General features: G+C 30.8%; 1 protein-coding gene across 1 annotated transcript; it reads right to left on the bottom strand.

Annotated features, from left to right (window-relative positions):
* Window positions 1–7704: 7704 nt before the first annotated feature.
* LOC101509611 (small ribosomal subunit protein uS3x) lies at window positions 7705–10046 on the bottom strand. Its single transcript, XM_004497749.4, has 6 exons — window positions 9893–10046; window positions 9661–9808; window positions 9268–9439; window positions 8472–8526; window positions 8252–8383; window positions 7705–8050 (listed from the first exon to the last, which is right to left on the bottom strand). Exons 1-6 carry the CDS (start codon window positions 9920–9922, stop codon window positions 7874–7876), a joined length of 714 nt encoding a protein of 237 aa, XP_004497806.1. The 5' UTR covers window positions 9923–10046; the 3' UTR covers window positions 7705–7873.
* Window positions 10047–18724: the final 8678 nt, after the last annotated feature.

Raw genomic sequence — 18724 nt, forward strand, 5'->3', positions numbered from 1 at the left:
TTTTTTAAGCCTAAGTCTGGCCTACGACCTATCATAGGCTTTTTTTTTAGGTCTGGTCTGGCCTTTTTAAAAATCTGGTCGGACCTGGAAGCCTATTTAAAAGCCTTATTCACATTAAATCATTTAAATGTTCTAACAAAATAATTTTTTAAAAATATGAAACAAATATCCTTTAAACCCTAAAACATAATTTTTTGTTTCGAATAATAGATTTTTTTTTCTAAAACAAATGCACCCATTATTACCTCTCAAATAAATACGGAATGACTACTGAGTGATTGACTAATTGAATGGCTACCGAATATGGAACGACTACCGAATATGAATATCTACCGCATATGAAACTGCTGCTAAATATGGAATGCTTACTGAGTGATTGTACAATTGATTGTATAATTAATAAATAATATATATATGACGGCCTGTCAAACATAATAAGCTTTTTTATAAGCCTGAGTCTGACCTATTTAAATAAATAGGCTTTAAAAACAGCCTGAGCCTAGCCTTTTTATTAAATAGGTCAGGCTATGCCATAAGTAGGCCAGGCCATAGGCTCTTAACGGACGGCCTAGCCTATTCTCATCCCTACGTACAACCCATCCTCGTATCAGTTAAATCTGGCCTCTGACCTCTTTGATTAAAATGTTTTATTTCTTCATTTTTGAATACCGTTTTAACTTCTCATCATGACTAAAAATCATGGTTACAGTGAAGATGAATATTATGCATCTTTGAAGGTCATCCTCTCAAGGGTTCATCCTATCCTCCAGTTTTGAAAACTTGATGGAATGAGTCAGATTTTTTTCCTTTTGATCTCATTGATGATTAACCTGTTTTCTTATAAGAATTCGCTCAAAAGCACAGATTAGTCATTAAACACAATGATAGTGTTTCAGCAAGTGTACTGAATCGTTGCAAGTAATAATAAAACGGTAGTGTCGAGTGTCGAACTCAAGGATTACGTTTTACTATTGAATTATATTTAATTACTAAAATTGAACAAAAAGTTTCCGAATTGACTGAAATAATATATGAAATTAACAACAGTAATAAAATTGATCTTTTATAATGAGAAAAATTTCAGGGATGAGTTTCACTTCGAATCCAACTTTGATGTCGAATTTGATCCTAGTTACTGAATTCCTTTATTGAATTATTACCAAATTCTCTTCATTATTCTTGCCCTAATGTCTTAGTGACAGAGCCTTTAATTCCAAAGTAACCCCTAAGTCCTTAGTACATTTATTCAACTTGATTGGCACTCATGGCTTAAAGGAAATTGACTCATCAATTGCTAAAATAAGGGTTGCATGTAAGTTTGTCAAGTCTTCTCCTAGTAGGTTGGCTACTTTTAAGAAGTGTGCAGAAGCTGTGAATGTAAGTTCTAAAGCTAATCCATTTAATCTTTCTTGTGACATCATTAATCTTAGATAAGGTTTAATTAATTTGAGTTTCAAAAAGCTTTTTTCCACTAAAGCGTTGCATGAATTGTTAACATTATTCTATAAACAATATATGCATTTGAAAAAAAAAATCTAACTTTCTAATATAAGTTGTATGTCAGTAGGTGTCATTTTCTACTTGTATTATCTCTCTTAGAAATATAAGTTCTACAAATAAATCTAATTCATCAACATTAAATTTGTTCTTATGTTTTTAAGACGTTCAAGGCTAATGCAATTTTTTTTTATTCAATGATTTTCATTTCTCAATATTAAAAAGAAAACAAAAAATATATGCATACAATTTAAATTGTTCAAATCTACTTTGAAATGAAGTAATTGATCTAGTGAAAAGCAATTACTTTGATATCAAGATATTTCCGTCATCATAAATAGTTGCATCATTTTATGATTTGAATTAACTACAATCAACACAAATATCAAGCAATAAAAAACATTAAGCACATAGATGAGAAAAATAATTCAATAAACTCATTCATATAACTAGAAAACAAATCAGAAAATAAGGGTTTCATCTTGTTACACTCATCCCTAACAAATAGGGTTTAGTTACTCATGACAGAGATATAAAAGATAGAGATTAGAGAAGAATTAGAAGAAAGACTCATGAATGATTCTTGATAAAACTGCTCCAATGGCGTTAGAAACGGTCGTCTTTGAGTTTCTATGTTAGGGCACAAGTCTCCCCACTTCCCAATAGTCAAAAATATCCATAAAAAGTGAAAAATTGCATTTTTAATGAATTTTGTCGCGTCCACGCTCCCCAGGCGCAGAAAACGCGCTTCAGGAGTGCGCTGGCAGTGCTGAAAGTCAAGAAATGCGCTTCAGGCGCGGCAGTTGCGCTTCAGGTGCACAACATATGTTGGCTGACCTATACTGCATTTTTCTCCTCTTTTGAGTCTGAATTTGGTTCTGGTGTCTTCATGACAGTTGTAGCTATGGATCGTAGATTTCATGTGCACTTGGTTTGACTCCAATTGGACATCTACAACTCCAGATATGGCTGAAATACTCCACATAGGTCATGTTGATTTCTCACCAGAATTCAGCACTGCACTAAAACAAAGTCACAATGCAAAACTACGAAAAATATATACTTAATCAAGCAAATAAGAACATAAACATTTCATTAAATCAAAGAACTAAAATCAACAAAATATATCAAATAACTCCTTAAATTAACTAATGGTTAAAGATAAAAAAAATACTAAAATCAATGAAAAATATGCATATGATGAAGAATCATCATACAATCATAATCCTTTAAGTAATTTTGTTATCATTAAAATCATTTGAGAGAGATTTTGTCTCAACACATTGATCATATTCACGCAAAAAGTAAGCGAAAAGAAAGAAAGAAAAAAAGATAAAAGCAACAAGAAAGGTATATTTAATAATGTTTCAAAAACAACTCTAGATCGAATATTATAATATAAATTTTATTGAAAACATTTGTGTACTCTTGATTTTTTTTATTTTTTGACTTCAAAACAACTTCAATAAATCTTAAATTATGATAAGGATCACCCTTATTGCTATCTTTATTTCAAAAACTTTGCAAGATTCAGACGTCATTAGAAATATTTGAGATTTGAATTTGATTAGTTTGGATTAGTTTTAAATTTAAATTTGATTAGAAATAGTTGAGATTTAAATTTGCTCTATGGGCTAGATATTTGATAGCAAATAGTTGTTTGTCCAACATATGAATAGATCCATTCGACAACATCAACATCATCAATAGAGTTGTTTTAGTTGAGTCTAAAGAGTTACTGTCGAAGACTTCTTGAATTAGGGATAGGAAAACAGGGGAACTCGTCATTTTTGATCCCGCCTAATCATTAATCTGTCCAACTAGAGGTGTAGGATTCAAAATTTCACTATGTCTCATTTTATTGAGAGTTGACCCTTCAATGACTTATTTTTAAAAACATATTTATTAACATATTTATAAAAACAATATTAAAATGTTAAAACAAATAAGTATAAAGATACTTTAAGAAAACCAAAATATGGAACTATTGAGTTTACTAAAAATATGAAAATTATCATTCAATTGTTCACATAGTATCATCTAAAAACCTATTCTTAGTTAATAAGACAACAAAATAAAAAGTTTAAGAGTTCACCGATTTACAAATTACTAAAAACATGAGACCAAAAGCATAAAACTAAAGCAATTAATTTAAAACGATTTTCTCTCTCTACTCTATTGAGGAGAAAATTAGAAAATAAATTATGACTTACAATAAAAAGAAAAGAAGTGTACAATTTTTTTTCTTTATTATTTTAATTTGATAGACTAACTAGTCTGTCCTCTCATCACACGATTTTTTAACTGATTAGAGAAGACATGCTAATTAGTAGTGGCGGATTTAAAATTTCAATTACAAACCGCCATGAAATATAAACTAAACTAACCAAGACCACATATCAAACTCATGTTGCAATCCCAATCTCGAATAGGCTTTCTAGCATAATTAGTCTTAAAATCAATATTCTCCTATTCAGTAAAACCAAAACCAAAATCAATTACTGTGTTTTAATTTTGATGTTTGGTCAAAAAGTATTTGAGGTACCAACCCAAGAGATTGCATAAAATGCACTAACTTAATTGGATTATGAAGGTACAATTCAAAGGGGACTCGAAAGTGGCCCTCCTTCCTATCACATCGCTAAGAAGTTCACATATCTTTATAAGTTCTACACAAGAAACTTAAGACATCTTTGCAACAACAAGAAAAAAATGTTTTAAAATTTTAAGAACTAAAAACAAATTTTGACTTCTTTCAAAAATGATACACAGTAATAATATGTAAGTAGAGTTTTCAAACTCATACCTAAAAACAAATTTTGATTTTCTTTTCGACTTAAAACTTAAGTGACATGGTAATAATATGTAAGTAGAGTTTTCATATTGAGACCATCTTATAATAAGTGAACTGTAATAGCATCTTCAAATACATTCGTCCGTCCATCAGTAGTTATATAAAATTCAGGGTTAGTTGTGTTGTGTCCATCAGTCATCATGTTTCTAACATGAATGAATGTACTTTTATAATTTTATAATAATAAATTTATGATTGTTACTTTTTTTTATCATTTTTAATTATTTATGTTATGTATAATGTATAATAATATTAATTGAAATATTTAAATTAATATTTTAAGTTGTAATAAAATTAAATATAAATAAAATATTAATGTATAAATTGGGATCTATTATAGTTCTTAAGAGTTAAAAAGTAAAAAAATAAATGAGTTGTTTCAGGATGATGTGATACAATAGACCTTATTTAATGAATTCATGTTGAGATCAACGTTAAAGATACTCTAAGACTCATTGAGAGTATGTGAAGAACATAACTTTGATCCTTGTATAATAAGTAGGAAAATTGATACTCAAAGTTGTAACTATTTGTCAATTATTATTTGAATTTTGCAAATTGAAAGTGAGTATTTTAAATTCTAAAATAATGTTTAAAATAATCCATGTGATTTCTACGTATTGATTATATATTAATGTCATCTTACTTAAGAATAATTTTGTCAATAACTATAATTGTCCATGACTAATTAATAAATACTGATTAATTAGTTCATGAAAGAGTTAAATATCTTAAATAAATTAATCTATGCTATAATGTCATTGAACTAAAATCAACATAGAGGAGACACATACTTAATTAGCAAACCACATTATAGTATCTAGTAGTAAAAACATACAAAACAAAAAAATATAGTAAAACAAATAAAATTATTTTGACTTATACTTCACAATTTAAAAAATGTATTTATCAATTCTCAAAATTCAAGTACTAACATAATTGATGTTTATAATTTCAATGATCATTTTCTATATGGTCAAAATGAGTTTGCGGAAGTAAAATAAATTATATTTAACTTGATAGATTTAAGAAAATTGTGGCTTCTCAATTTCATCTGTCATAAAAGGTGCGACGAGCAAGAATGTATTTTTTTTTAATTAGGATATGAGTTTTTGGTAAGTTATTCATGTGATTTTTATCAATATATATGTAATGTTACTTTGTTTGATAGGGGTGTAGCGGTTCACATGTCACATTATTTCACAAATATAGATTATACAAGTTTGAGTAGTCGGGTGCGGGTAAGAAAATTAAACTCACGGTTACCAGAATGCTATTTCACTTATCCTAAATATAAATATTCATAGGTTAGGTTGAGTCTCTCGGTCTCATTTAGTCATCAAAGCATGAGTCTAATAAATTAGTTGTTTGATTAAAATCTACCTAAGCACTAACAAAATATTGAAAACCCAATTTGTTTGTTTTTTTTAAAACATAAATTTAAAAATAAAATGAACAAAATATTAAAAAAAAAATAAATAGTTCAATGGAAATAAAAGAAACTCATTACCCAAACCAATCCACATGCATAACTTGTTAACTCGCACTACCTGAAATCTGTCTAATTTAATGCAAAATTTGGTCCAAATTGAACTTTTTTAAATTGCATATTCAAGTTTGATTGAAATTACAAAATTGAACCCGAAATCATTCAAACCCGACCAATGTTCGATGCTACTGTTTGGTTAATGAAATTTGTAGTATGTTGTCAAAAAAATAGGGTAATGTTCATTCTAAAATCACATGGGACTAATTAATGGCCACTGAAAGTAACTTAAAACAAAATCATTTTTCTTAACCATCTTGAATTAGAGGTGCGCTTCCTTGTATGTTAATATTTTTTTCGTCTTATAAAAAATAATAAATAATACCATAATTAAAACACATAACTGCAAAGTTTTAGATTAACTTAATAGTATCAGTATTTATCGGTTAAACTAATACTTAAGTAAGACATGTTAACTTTTCTTCCTACATCGTCTTCAACTATTGAAATGAGCATATCGATTTCCTTACAATCATTGTTGGGATCACAGAGCATAGGTGTCAATTTTACTAACTAATTATTGGCTCTAGCCTATATGTTGGAGGGGCCAAAAATTTTGAATCCAAAATTAAAAAATCTCTAAAATTTTGTGGGTTTAGTGGGACTTACTTTTTCTCAAAATATCAATTAATTATTTTAGAAGAAATAAATTTTTCTCTCAGAATTTTCTGATAAAAAGTTTCATTTTTCTTCTAATAAAAAGTAATTTATAAATTTTATTCTTTTCTCAAAAAAAATTTACCCAAGAAAAAAAAATTAATTTTTTTCAAGAAAATGAACTTTTTTTATTTTTCTTATAAAGTTTTTCAAAAAAAAATGTTTTATAATTTTTTGAGAAATTTTCTTAGATATTTTTACAAGAAAAATAAATTTTAAAAAATTTTCAAGAAAAGAATATCAATTATTTAAACATTGAGCCACAAAAATTAATGAAATAATAGACCAGAATTTTAAAAAATTTATTTCAATAAGCGGCCTTAATAGAGAATTTTTTAAAAGGGTTTTAAACGCTTAATTGACAACTCTAATATGGAGATACACTTTTGCAACATGAACCCCTCACTTTTTTAATTCAATAGGTGGCTTTAATAGAAAAAAATTTAAAAGGGTTTTGAACTTTAGCACAATGACAAATTGTCCCATGGAAAGTGTGGATTGAAAATTGCTACTAAAAATTCTGTTGTTGAACAATATATGTTATGCTTCAGAAAATTCATTTGGAAAATACAATCAAAAAAAATGAACGGTATGTTGAACACTCAATAAAAATCTTAAGGAAATTTTTTGGTATCAGCAAGAACCTTAAAAAAACATAATCCAAAATTTAAGTATCGTAAATTAACTAAACATAAAAATAAGGTCACTAAGGTGGATTGATTCCTTACAGTTACACTCACTCGCATACTTGAATATAGTCCTAATCATAAAAAGAAAACATTGTCAAAATCATTAAAAGAGAAGTTAATCGTGAAAATATGATGTTAATTGGCGTCTTTGAAGGAAAAAGGCAAGACGAAGTAGTCCACTGTAGCTGGGGTGAAAGCATTTAGAATTTATATGGTTTTCTTACTTATAAAGCTTTTATTGCTTATACCTAGCATACAGAAGATCACCCGAGACTACAACTTTTAACTTGAAGCACTACGGCAACAGTCAGTTTGACTTGCAAAAAAATAAAAACAAGACGTCTTTGCAATATACAGTAATGAGACCCAAAGCCAACAAAATGGCAAGGCAACTGAGAAGCAAAATTGCGACAAACAAAATAAACATCAAATGGAAAAGTTTTCCTTGCTAAAGAGGATGATTAAAAGAAGAACAAATAACGCTTAAATACTTGCAACCGAGTATAACAACATCTTAGACAGTCAGACTACAAAAATTGTGATGGAGTCTTTGACAACAAACATTGCATGCAACAAAAAAGCAAACCAGGCGCTCAGCTAATTAAAAGGACTACTGTTTTTCAAAACATTTTAAGCAACAACAACAGGGACCTCAATATCATTTGCCAGAACAGCAGCAGGTCGGATGTACTCTTCCTCTTCCTTTGGAGAGTGAATGGTGACAATATCAGGAAGGGGAGTTTTAGGACCTTGTTTACCTTTAGGATCCCAATCAAGCATGATCTTCACCTTAATTCCAAGAACACCCTGTATCACAGTAAGGAACCAAATCATTAGCAGCGTAAATCCAAATCAAACAAACTGAATGAACTTGATATGCTGGCAGCAAAACAAAAATACAACAACCAGGAATTGTCCCACCAAGTATGGTTGGCTACATTGATGAAACAACATTTAAACATTCTATCATATAGCAAAACGAAATGAATAAAGGAAACATAAGCAAACCTGTCTAAGGAGCACATGTCTCACTGCAGAGTCGATGTAGTCCTTGACTGGTTGCCCAGAAGAAATCATGTAACCATCCTTGAACTTCATGGATTTGGCTCTCTGGGCTCTCAATTTTCCACTAACAATGACCTGCTCAAATCAAACAGCAGTTACATCCAATAGTCATTAACGAAAGGAATATAATAAACAGGAGTTAAAAACAGTCTTTAAAACAAACCTCGCAACCCTTGGCACCACTTTCCATGACAAATCTCAAAACACCATAGCAGGCCCTGAAACAAAAAATTAAGGGATATAGTTTAACATGTCACCACAAACACACAGAATTGTATTATATTCAATTAAACAAGGAGGAAAATTTCAAAGCCACCACCACTTAAATTACACACCAGTCACGTACAGTTTGGAGCTATGTATGTTATAGAAAGACAGATCTATGAATAGGAAAAGCACAAACAACTACCAAGATGTAGAAGACCGCCATGAAACAATAGATGAAAATTAATAGGAACACTTGAAAAAAGTATACCTTAAAATTAAACTTTCTAGCCTTCCTAGGTAAAACAAATAGTTGCCAAACAATATCATAAAAAGATAAACATGATTTCAGCCATAAAGTACTAAAGTAAAGAGAAACATCAGAATTTTGTTTTTTAGGATAAAGAGAATGTCTAAAATGCTATGTGCGATAGAAAAATAAGACTAACGTGAGAGCAAAGTGGCCTTTCTGTACTTAATCACGGAACAAAAATCTGTCCTATTCGATACTCCAATAACTCTCAAATGATTTCTTTCAGATATAGAAGCTAGAACTATGTTTCCCAAAGTATAAAAAAAGACGTCCATGGGGCATATTTTGCAATAAAACACTTCTGATGTATACAATTATTGGTAATTGTAAATATGATATTCATCATCATTGTCAAAATCAATAGAAGAAATAAAAGATCTAACCAAAACTAAATTATAATTAAGAGATTGATTTCAAACAGGTAAATGTGTCATTTATATACCTGCGAACAGCAAGACCACCGAGGAGCTTGTAGCGAAGAGACTCAGCCTGAGCAATTGCACAAAGTCCTCTGTTGTTAACTTTCTCAGCATAAAGCTCAACACTGTTCTCAGGAAACTTAAACCTCTTCTGTACCACTGAGGTAAGTTCTCTAATCCTCCTTCCCTTCTCACCTATACAACAAAAAGTATATATTGTTAGAAAAACCCAAAATAAAACAAAAACCATATCTCATTATCATATATCATTAGAGAAAAATTCAAAATAAAATAAGTCATAATATAATTCATCGTTATCGAATAGCAGAAGAAAAAAACCTAAAAATGAAAAATCATTATCATAAATCAGATTCAACCGAAGTAGTTAAAATACGAAAATTGAAGAAATCACGAACCAAGAACAGCTTGGGTACGAGTAGCTCTGATGATGATTTCGGTGCGCATCGGGGTAACCCTAACCTCTACACCAGAATAACCATCCTCAGCAAGTTCTCTTGTCAAAACCTCATTCAATTCAGCGAAAAAAACTCCGTCAGCGACGAACTGCAACACAAATCAAATCCAATTAATGTTAGGATTACAAACATTGACGAAATTCGAAATCAATGAATGAATCTAAGCACTGACCTTTCGCTTTTTGCTCATCTGTGTAGCCATGTTGTTTCAGAGGTGGAATGAAACCGCGGGTAGGGAAGACGCACACGCTATGAATACCAAAAACCCTAGTTCTGCGAGAGTACTGGTTAAAGGTTAAGAACGGAATATATATGAGGTGCTTTGATCAATCCAACGGTGCTAATAATTTTAGGTAATCAACGGGTGTTAATAATTTATATGATATTTTACTTGAGTTTATGATTAAGAAAATATTTTATTTTAAGAGTGTTAAAATGATTTTACAATCAATTATAACTTATCTTTTTGTCTTAAAAATATATTTTTTTTAACTCTTTTTTTTTAAATAACTACTACATTCTTTATTTTTATGATATGTCTATATATTAATAATCTATTTTTTAAAAATCAATTAAAATTAGGTGGAATTAAAACTTAAGGATGTGAGATATAATAATAATAATAATAATAATAATAATTATTATTATTATTATTATTATTATTATTATTATTATTATTATTATTAAATAAGTGTATCTCTTTTTGTGGTGATAAAAAATATTTTGAATCACTTAGTTTTGGTTCAAAATAAATTGAAATAAATTGATTTATGTTAAGATACATTTACGAGTAAAAAATAATTCAACACATTTCCTTAAAAAAATAAATTGAATACATCAATGTACAAGTAATTAAAAAAAAATGAGTGTGCTCTCTTTTAATTTCCACAACCTTTTAGTGTTAGTTTCCAATTTTCAGCCATTGTGATGTTATTGCATCTGGTCTTGCCTTGATTCTTGTTCGTGTGTGCCTCCGTTCCAGTTTGTTGTGTTGTGAGTTCTTTGATGGTTTGATTTTGCGAGGTCGTTTGGTCTGTGGATTTTAGGCGTTGATGTGTTCTGATTACGGTACAGCTGTTGGTTCACAGGTTTCATAATATCTAATTTGTTGTGTGTATGTGATTCGTATTGTATCTGTCTTGTTGCATCATTTATTGGATTATTGTTGCTACTTTTGACTTTATGATTTGCTCATCTTATGTTTCTATTCAAGTCTTATGGATTATTGCCTTGTGCCTAAGGGTGGTGCCACCATTGATTCTGGTTGCGGAGTTTCATCACATCCATGGAAGTCATGCGAAATTCACCATTATGGTTTGTTTTATATGACTATCCATGGCTACAAAGATCATAACAATTGTTCCTGAAACTATAGCATTTTTTTCGATTAGCATGCAACCTCGATTGAAATCTTTTGCCCAAACTCTTAAGAATTCTTACATTATTCCTTTGAGCCAATTACCAAAACCTTGTATCAAAAGATTTGTCCTTGTCATCAAAATTCTAGAAGATGAATACAAAATATGTTTGGTGAGTTACAAAAACAACCTGCATGGTAAAGTTACTGTAAGAACAAAGTTGCACCTAGGGGTTTATAAATTTTCTTGTTTTTAAAGATTTAATGATTGATTTTTCTGATTAAGCTAGTGTGTGGCAAAGATAAATGGCAGAAAAATAATGAACACGACGATATTATCTTGGATCCCCTTATGACCAAGGGTACATCCAGTCATCTTGCACACTACAAGAGATTTTTCCAATATTGTTAGAATATGTACAAATCTCACCCTAGGATATCTGCTACAAACTTCTAACACACTTCCTAAGATAGTACACCACTATCTTAGATTAATAATTAAAGAAATTATACTACTTTCAATAATTTCAATGATTTTTTTAATAAATGTTCTTGACTAAGAAATAGAGTATAATAGTTGTAAAATGATATCAATCCAATAATATTTCAAGTATACTAGAGAAATTTTCTCAATGATGTGAAAATGTAATGCAAGTACTTGAAATATGAAAAAATAACTTTGAGAATAATTTAGAAAATTGTTCAAAGTTGTTCAAGGTTTGGTAGTAGGACTGATTTCGTTTAAATTGAAGTTATGGATATTTATACTCCATAGACATAACTTCATATCAGTGGCCATCATTCCTAGAGGTTCGATGAAGAAATGCAATGATCGGGAACAATTTCATAATTGAAAAATTGCATTGTTTCCAGTTGTATTCCACTACAGCTTGTGTGTAGTCGAATACACATCTTTTTAATGTTTAGTTTTATTTGAATTTTGAAGATTGTATTCGAATACACATTATTGAATATAGATGTTTGAATTTGGCCACTGACTTGGTTTTATATTTGGCTACACCAAGTTGTAGTCGAATACAAATGTGCAGTTTTAGCTACTAACTTAGCTCTCGTTTTGAATACATTGTCTCGTATTCGAATACAGATGTTCAATTTTTGCTATTGACTTAGCACTTGTATTCAACTACACCATCTTGTAGTCGAATACAGATGTTTAGTCTTAGCTACTGATTTGTCTGTATTAGGCTACAACGTGTTGTATTCGAATACAACATCGTATTTTATCAAAAATATTATTTTCAAACATTATTTATGCATTTTTGACACTTTGAAAATCCTTTTGATGCATATGCTAAAATGAAAGGTTCTCATGTGCATTTGAAATATAAGAATATTATATTGTATCATGTACCTTTACATTATATATCTTCTAATTTGTGTGAGCATGGTTGACTTCGATTATTTGACTTCTTTTTTAGCTTTGTAACTTTGACCACATTCCTTGGTCTTTGTCTACATCAAAAACATGTATTTTACAGTTACCATGTCTAAAGGTGATATACCAATCATATTGTCGATTTTGAAGTAGCAATGTCAATTTACAAGAAATGGAGGTTTGAATTGTAAATTAACCCTTTTAAAAATTCCTATTAAAAACTTAAGAAAATAACTCAAGATTGATCTTGGTTGTGAAAACAGAAAACGGAGAACGTTCATGGTTTTAACCAGAAAACGGAGAGCGTTCATGGTTAGTTAAAATCAACAATTTAACTTTTCTATTTAACTTGATAATCAAACAGACTGAAAGTAAATAAATAAGGGAAGAGATACCACACAAGGATATATCCTGGTTCACCCAAACCGGGTTACGTTCAATCCTCACAACCGTGAGATTTTCCACTAAATGTTCAAAACAAAGAACCTTCTTGGTTTTACAGCACCTATCTCAGATCAATATCGATCTGTTAAAAAGTTAAAACCTTTCCACCTAGAAAGGAGTTCAATCAGGTCACCTATCAACCTTGATAGGATTTCTTACAATCTACCAAAACTAAAGTAAACTCTTATAGTTCCAGTTTTACAACAATGATGACATTGTTTTGTTAGAATCTGAGAAGGTTGAACAATTGTTTGAGTTCTGATTCTTTGGCAGAAAAATACACAAGAATGATTCTAAGAATCGAATGGAAAAATCAGAACTGATTCAATGTATGTGAGAGAAAGAAATTCAAGTATGATTTACGAGTAAAAAATAATTCAACACATTTCCTTAAAAAAATAAATTGAATACATCAATGTACAAGTAATTAAAAAAAAATGAGTGTGCTCTCTTTTAATTTCCACAACCTTTTAGTGTTAGTTTCCAATTTTCAGCCATTGTGATGTTATTGCATCTGGTCTTGCCTTGATTCTTGTTCGTGTGTGCCTCCGTTCCAGTTTGTTGTGTTGTGAGTTCTTTGATGGTTTGATTTTGCGAGGTCGTTTGGTCTGTGGATTTTAGGCGTTGATGTGTTCTGATTACGGTACAGCTGTTGGTTCACAGGTTTCATAATATCTAATTTGTTGTGTGTATGTGATTCGTATTGTATCTGTCTTGTTGCATCATTTATTGGATTATTGTTGCTACTTTTGACTTTATGATTTGCTCATCTTATGTTTCTATTCAAGTCTTATGGATTATTGCCTTGTGCCTAAGGGTGGTGCCACCATTGATTCTGGTTGCGGAGTTTCATCACATCCATGGAAGTCATGCGAAATTCACCATTATGGTTTGTTTTATATGACTATCCATGGCTACAAAGATCATAACAATTGTTCCTGAAACTATAGCATTTTTTTCGATTAGCATGCAACCTCGATTGAAATCTTTTGCCCAAACTCTTAAGAATTCTTACATTATTCCTTTGAGCCAATTACCAAAACCTTGTATCAAAAGATTTGTCCTTGTCATCAAAATTCTAGAAGATGAATACAAAATATGTTTGGTGAGTTACAAAAACAACCTGCATGTAAAGTTACTGTAAGAACAAAGTTGCACCTAGGGGTTTATAAATTTTCTTGTTTTTAAAGATTTAATGATTGATTTTTCTGATTAAGCTAGTGTGTGGCAAAGATAAATGGCAGAAAAATAATGAACACGACGATATTATCTTGGATCCCCTTATGACCAAGGGTACATCCAGTCATCTTGCACACTACAAGAGATTTTTCCAATATTGTTAGAATATGTACAAATCTCACCCTAGGATCTCTGCTACAAACTTCTAACACACTTCCTAAGATAGTACACCACTATCTTAGATTAATAATTAAAGAAATTATACTACTTTCAATAATTTCAATGATTTTTTTAATAAATGTTCTTGACTAAGAAATAGAGTATAATAGTTGTAAAATGATATCAATCCAATAATATTTCAAGTATACTAGAGAAATTTTCTCAATGATGTGAAAATGTAATGCAAGTACTTGAAATATGAAAAAATAACTTTGAGAATAATTTAGAAAATTGTTCAAAGTTGTTCAAGGTTTGGTAGTAGGACTGATTTCGTTTAAATTGAAGTTATGGATATTTATACTCCATAGACATAACTTCATATCAGTGGCCATCATTCCTAGAGGTTCGATGAAGAAATGCAATGATCGGGAACAATTTCATAATTGAAAAATTGCATTGTTTCCAGTTGTATTCCACTACAGCTTGTGTGTAGTCGAATACACATCTTTTTAATGTTTAGTTTTATTTGAATTTTGAAGATTGTATTCGAATACACATTATTGAATATAGATGTTTGAATTTGGCCACTGACTTGGTTTTATATTTGGCTACACCAAGTTGTAGTCGAATACAAATGTGCAGTTTTAGCTACTAACTTAGCTCTCGTTTTGAATACATTGTCTCGTATTCGAATACAGATGTTCAATTTTTGCTATTGACTTAGCACTTGTATTCAACTACACCATCTTGTAGTCGAATACAGATGTTTAGTCTTAGCTACTGATTTGTCTGTATTAGGCTACAACGTGTTGTATTCGAATACAACATCGTATTTTATCAAAAATATTATTTTCAAACATTATTTATGCATTTTTGACACTTTGAAAATCCTTTTGATGCATATGCTAAAATGAAAGGTTCTCATGTGCATTTGAAATATAAGAATATTATATTGTATCATGTACCTTTACATTATATATCTTCTAATTTGTGTGAGCATGGTTGACTTCGATTATTTGACTTCTTTTTTAGCTTTGTAACTTTGACCACATTCCTTGGTCTTTGTCTACATCAAAAACATGTATTTTACAGTTACCATGTCTAAAGGTGATATACCAATCATATTGTCGATTTTGAAGTAGCAATGTCAATTTACAAGAAATGGAGGTTTGAATTGTAAATTAACCCTTTTAAAAATTCCTATTAAAAACTTAAGAAAATAACTCAAGATTGATCTTGGTTGTGAAAACAGAAAACGGAGAACGTTCATGGTTTTAACCAGAAAACGGAGAGCGTTCATGGTTAGTTAAAATCAACAATTTAACTTTTCTATTTAACTTGATAATCAAACAGACTGAAAGTAAATAAATAAGGGAAGAGATACCACACAAGGATATATCCTGGTTCACCCAAACCGGGTTACGTTCAATCCTCACAACCGTGAGATTTTCCACTAAATGTTCAAAACAAAGAACCTTCTTGGTTTTACAGCACCTATCTCAGATCAATATCGATCTGTTAAAAAGTTAAAACCTTTCCACCTAGAAAGGAGTTCAATCAGGTCACCTATCAACCTTGATAGGATTTCTTACAATCTACCAAAACTAAAGTAAACTCTTATAGTTCCAGTTTTACAACAATGATGACATTGTTTTGTTAGAATCTGAGAAGGTTGAACAATTGTTTGAGTTCTGATTCTTTGGCAGAAAAATACACAAGAATGATTCTAAGAATCGAATGGAAAAATCAGAACTGATTCAATGTATGTGAGAGAAAGAAATTCAAGTATGATTGAAATGAGTAATAATTTCTCTTAGTACATGAAGCTCTAATTTTTCCTTGAGCTTGGCCTTCTTTTATAGGCGTTTTGGAGCATTTAATAATGGTCAAAAGATTTGTTGGTAGTGCTCTGTTAGTTTTGACCAAAATCAATATATATGAATAAAAATGTTTCAGCCTTTGAACTCTTTATGAAATCTATTTGACTAAGCGTTTTTCTTCGTTCTTGATCATATTTCTCTTGTGTTTAATGATGAATTTAATGATAAATTTGATGTTTTTCTTCGTTCAAATATATTTGATGATGAATTTGCTTTGATCTGAATATTTGATTCAGTCAAAATAGTTTGGAGAAAGATGATAAACTTATGCAAAATTATGGAGATTGATAATGAACTTCTGCATAATTGTGGAGATTGATAATCAATTTGGAGACATATCTTATCATTCGGGAGACAGATCTGATGATTCTGTAGACTGATGATCATTCTAGAGACTGATGAGAATTTTCTGCAGATTGATGTTATCATTATAGAGATTGATGTTTAACATGTTGGAGAATGATGATGAACTTCTGTAGAATGTTTATCGAAAATTCTAGAGATTGATGATCATTCTGGAGAATGGTAGGAACTTTCTGCAGATTGATGTTTAACATGCTGGAGAATGATGATGAACTTCTGCATAATGTTTATTAAAAATTCTGGAGATTGATGATCAATCTGGAGACTTAGTCTTTGAACATCCCGGTGATTGATAACCAATATGGAGGTTCAATCTTGATCATTCTAGTTGTCTTCTTTATCAATCTAGATGTCTTGTACAATTCAAGATTATTTAACTCTCTTGATAGTCAAGTTGAAAAATATTCAGACTTGCTTGATTCATTACCGTTTCTCTTTGTGATTTGAGTAGTTTATTTGAATTTGATCATCTCAGTTTGTTCCTTGTCAAGTGCAGATGATATAAATGTAAAATCTAGAGGCTAAAACTTCTTTTAACTAGTGGAGATTGATTGATTTTTGAGGTGTGATGGTCGTTCATGAAACTGGAGAATGTAATAGCCCTTTTTTTTTTAAACAATGAATAAATAAAAGAATTTCAAAAATTAAGAAAGGAAATACTTTTAGATAAATATTTAAATCGTAACACAACGACAAAAGTCAACAACATTTACAAGCAGCGGAATAGTTTTTGAAATAAAAATTCAAAGTATTCAAACATCAAAATACATCGGGGCTAAGAGGCCTATCAGACATAGCTCATACCCCAGGAGTATTCTCGGCAGACACCTCTACAAAGGCACTACCCCAAGAATTTTAACTCCCCACATCACATCAAAGAGTGGTACATGGAATCCATCAAAATAAAATGTCAACCTGACAATATTGGTATATGTACAGTCTTCCAAATTAAAATAAACACAACCCAAATAAGAAAGATATATAGTCCCTATACGTCAACCTAATCTGATCATTCTACAAAAAACTATACATCTCGGGTGATCTTCACGCGTCCCACAATATCCTCCTGACACAGCTCCAGGTAGGTGTGTCCAACTACATTCCCATCCACAAGGTACCAACCAGTGGGAAGATCCTGGTTCTCATCTGAGGGCAAAACCCAGATTTCCACAATAGTTGTAAAAGTCACCAACCGAAATTAACAGTTAACACATAACATTTAAGTTTTAAATGCACAAAATAAGCTTTCAACTTAGCATGCACCTTAAAAGGGTTTCCATATGTCAAACATGCATAAACAAAGTTGAAAAATGAAGTTTTAAACAAAATTGCATTGTTGTATTCGAATGCAACATCTCTGTATTCGAATACAAGGTTGTTTCATAAGTCAGCAGCAAAAACAACATGTCTGTATTCGAATACAGCCTTCTGTATTCGACTACACATAAGTCAGTAGCTAAATCAGGATGTCTGTATTCGAATACAACCTTCTGTATTCGACTACACATCATAAAACAACAAAAAAATAACAAAATTTAGCTTTTAAAAGGGTTTCGAAATCAATCAACACTTACACACAAATCCAAACAATGACACTTAACAATTATAACAAAATCACCATGAAAACTTGAGTTTCGAAAATGTTTTACAATCAATCACACTTACACACAAATCCAAAACATTCACACTTAGCAATTATAGCACAATCACCATGACAACTTGAGTTTAAACACTCAATCATAATCTTGAATCAAACATGACTCGCATGCCAAGCACCCAAATGCAATGCGTATATGCCAAAATGCATGGACTCAGAATTCCAAATCAAAATCCTCCTCGAAGGGCCGTAAATCATAATTGTATTGCCTATCACAGGCCGAAGTACTAAATTACAGAGGTGCTACATATCACGGGTCAACATGATTTACTAAAAACGTAAATCGTAAATGTACCGCCTATCACAGGCCGAAGTACTATTTACTGAGGTGCCACCTATCACCGGTCAGCACGATTTACCAAAAATGTGTAGTCTATCACGGACCTTACACGACGTGACAATCCCTGCAAGGATAAGATGAACCAACAAATCACAAGGCATCATCTCATGGCCCATTCAGTCACCACTATCACCATGGCCCATCCGGTCGCCATGTACAATGAAATGCAGGAGCATACTCTGACTCTATCCACGCCGATCATTAAGTAAATGCAGATATTAAAAGATTC

Source organism: Cicer arietinum, chromosome 4 (genome assembly GCF_000331145.2).
Source record: "Cicer arietinum cultivar CDC Frontier isolate Library 1 chromosome 4, Cicar.CDCFrontier_v2.0, whole genome shotgun sequence".
Classification (NCBI taxonomy): Eukaryota; Viridiplantae; Streptophyta; class Magnoliopsida; order Fabales; family Fabaceae; genus Cicer; species Cicer arietinum.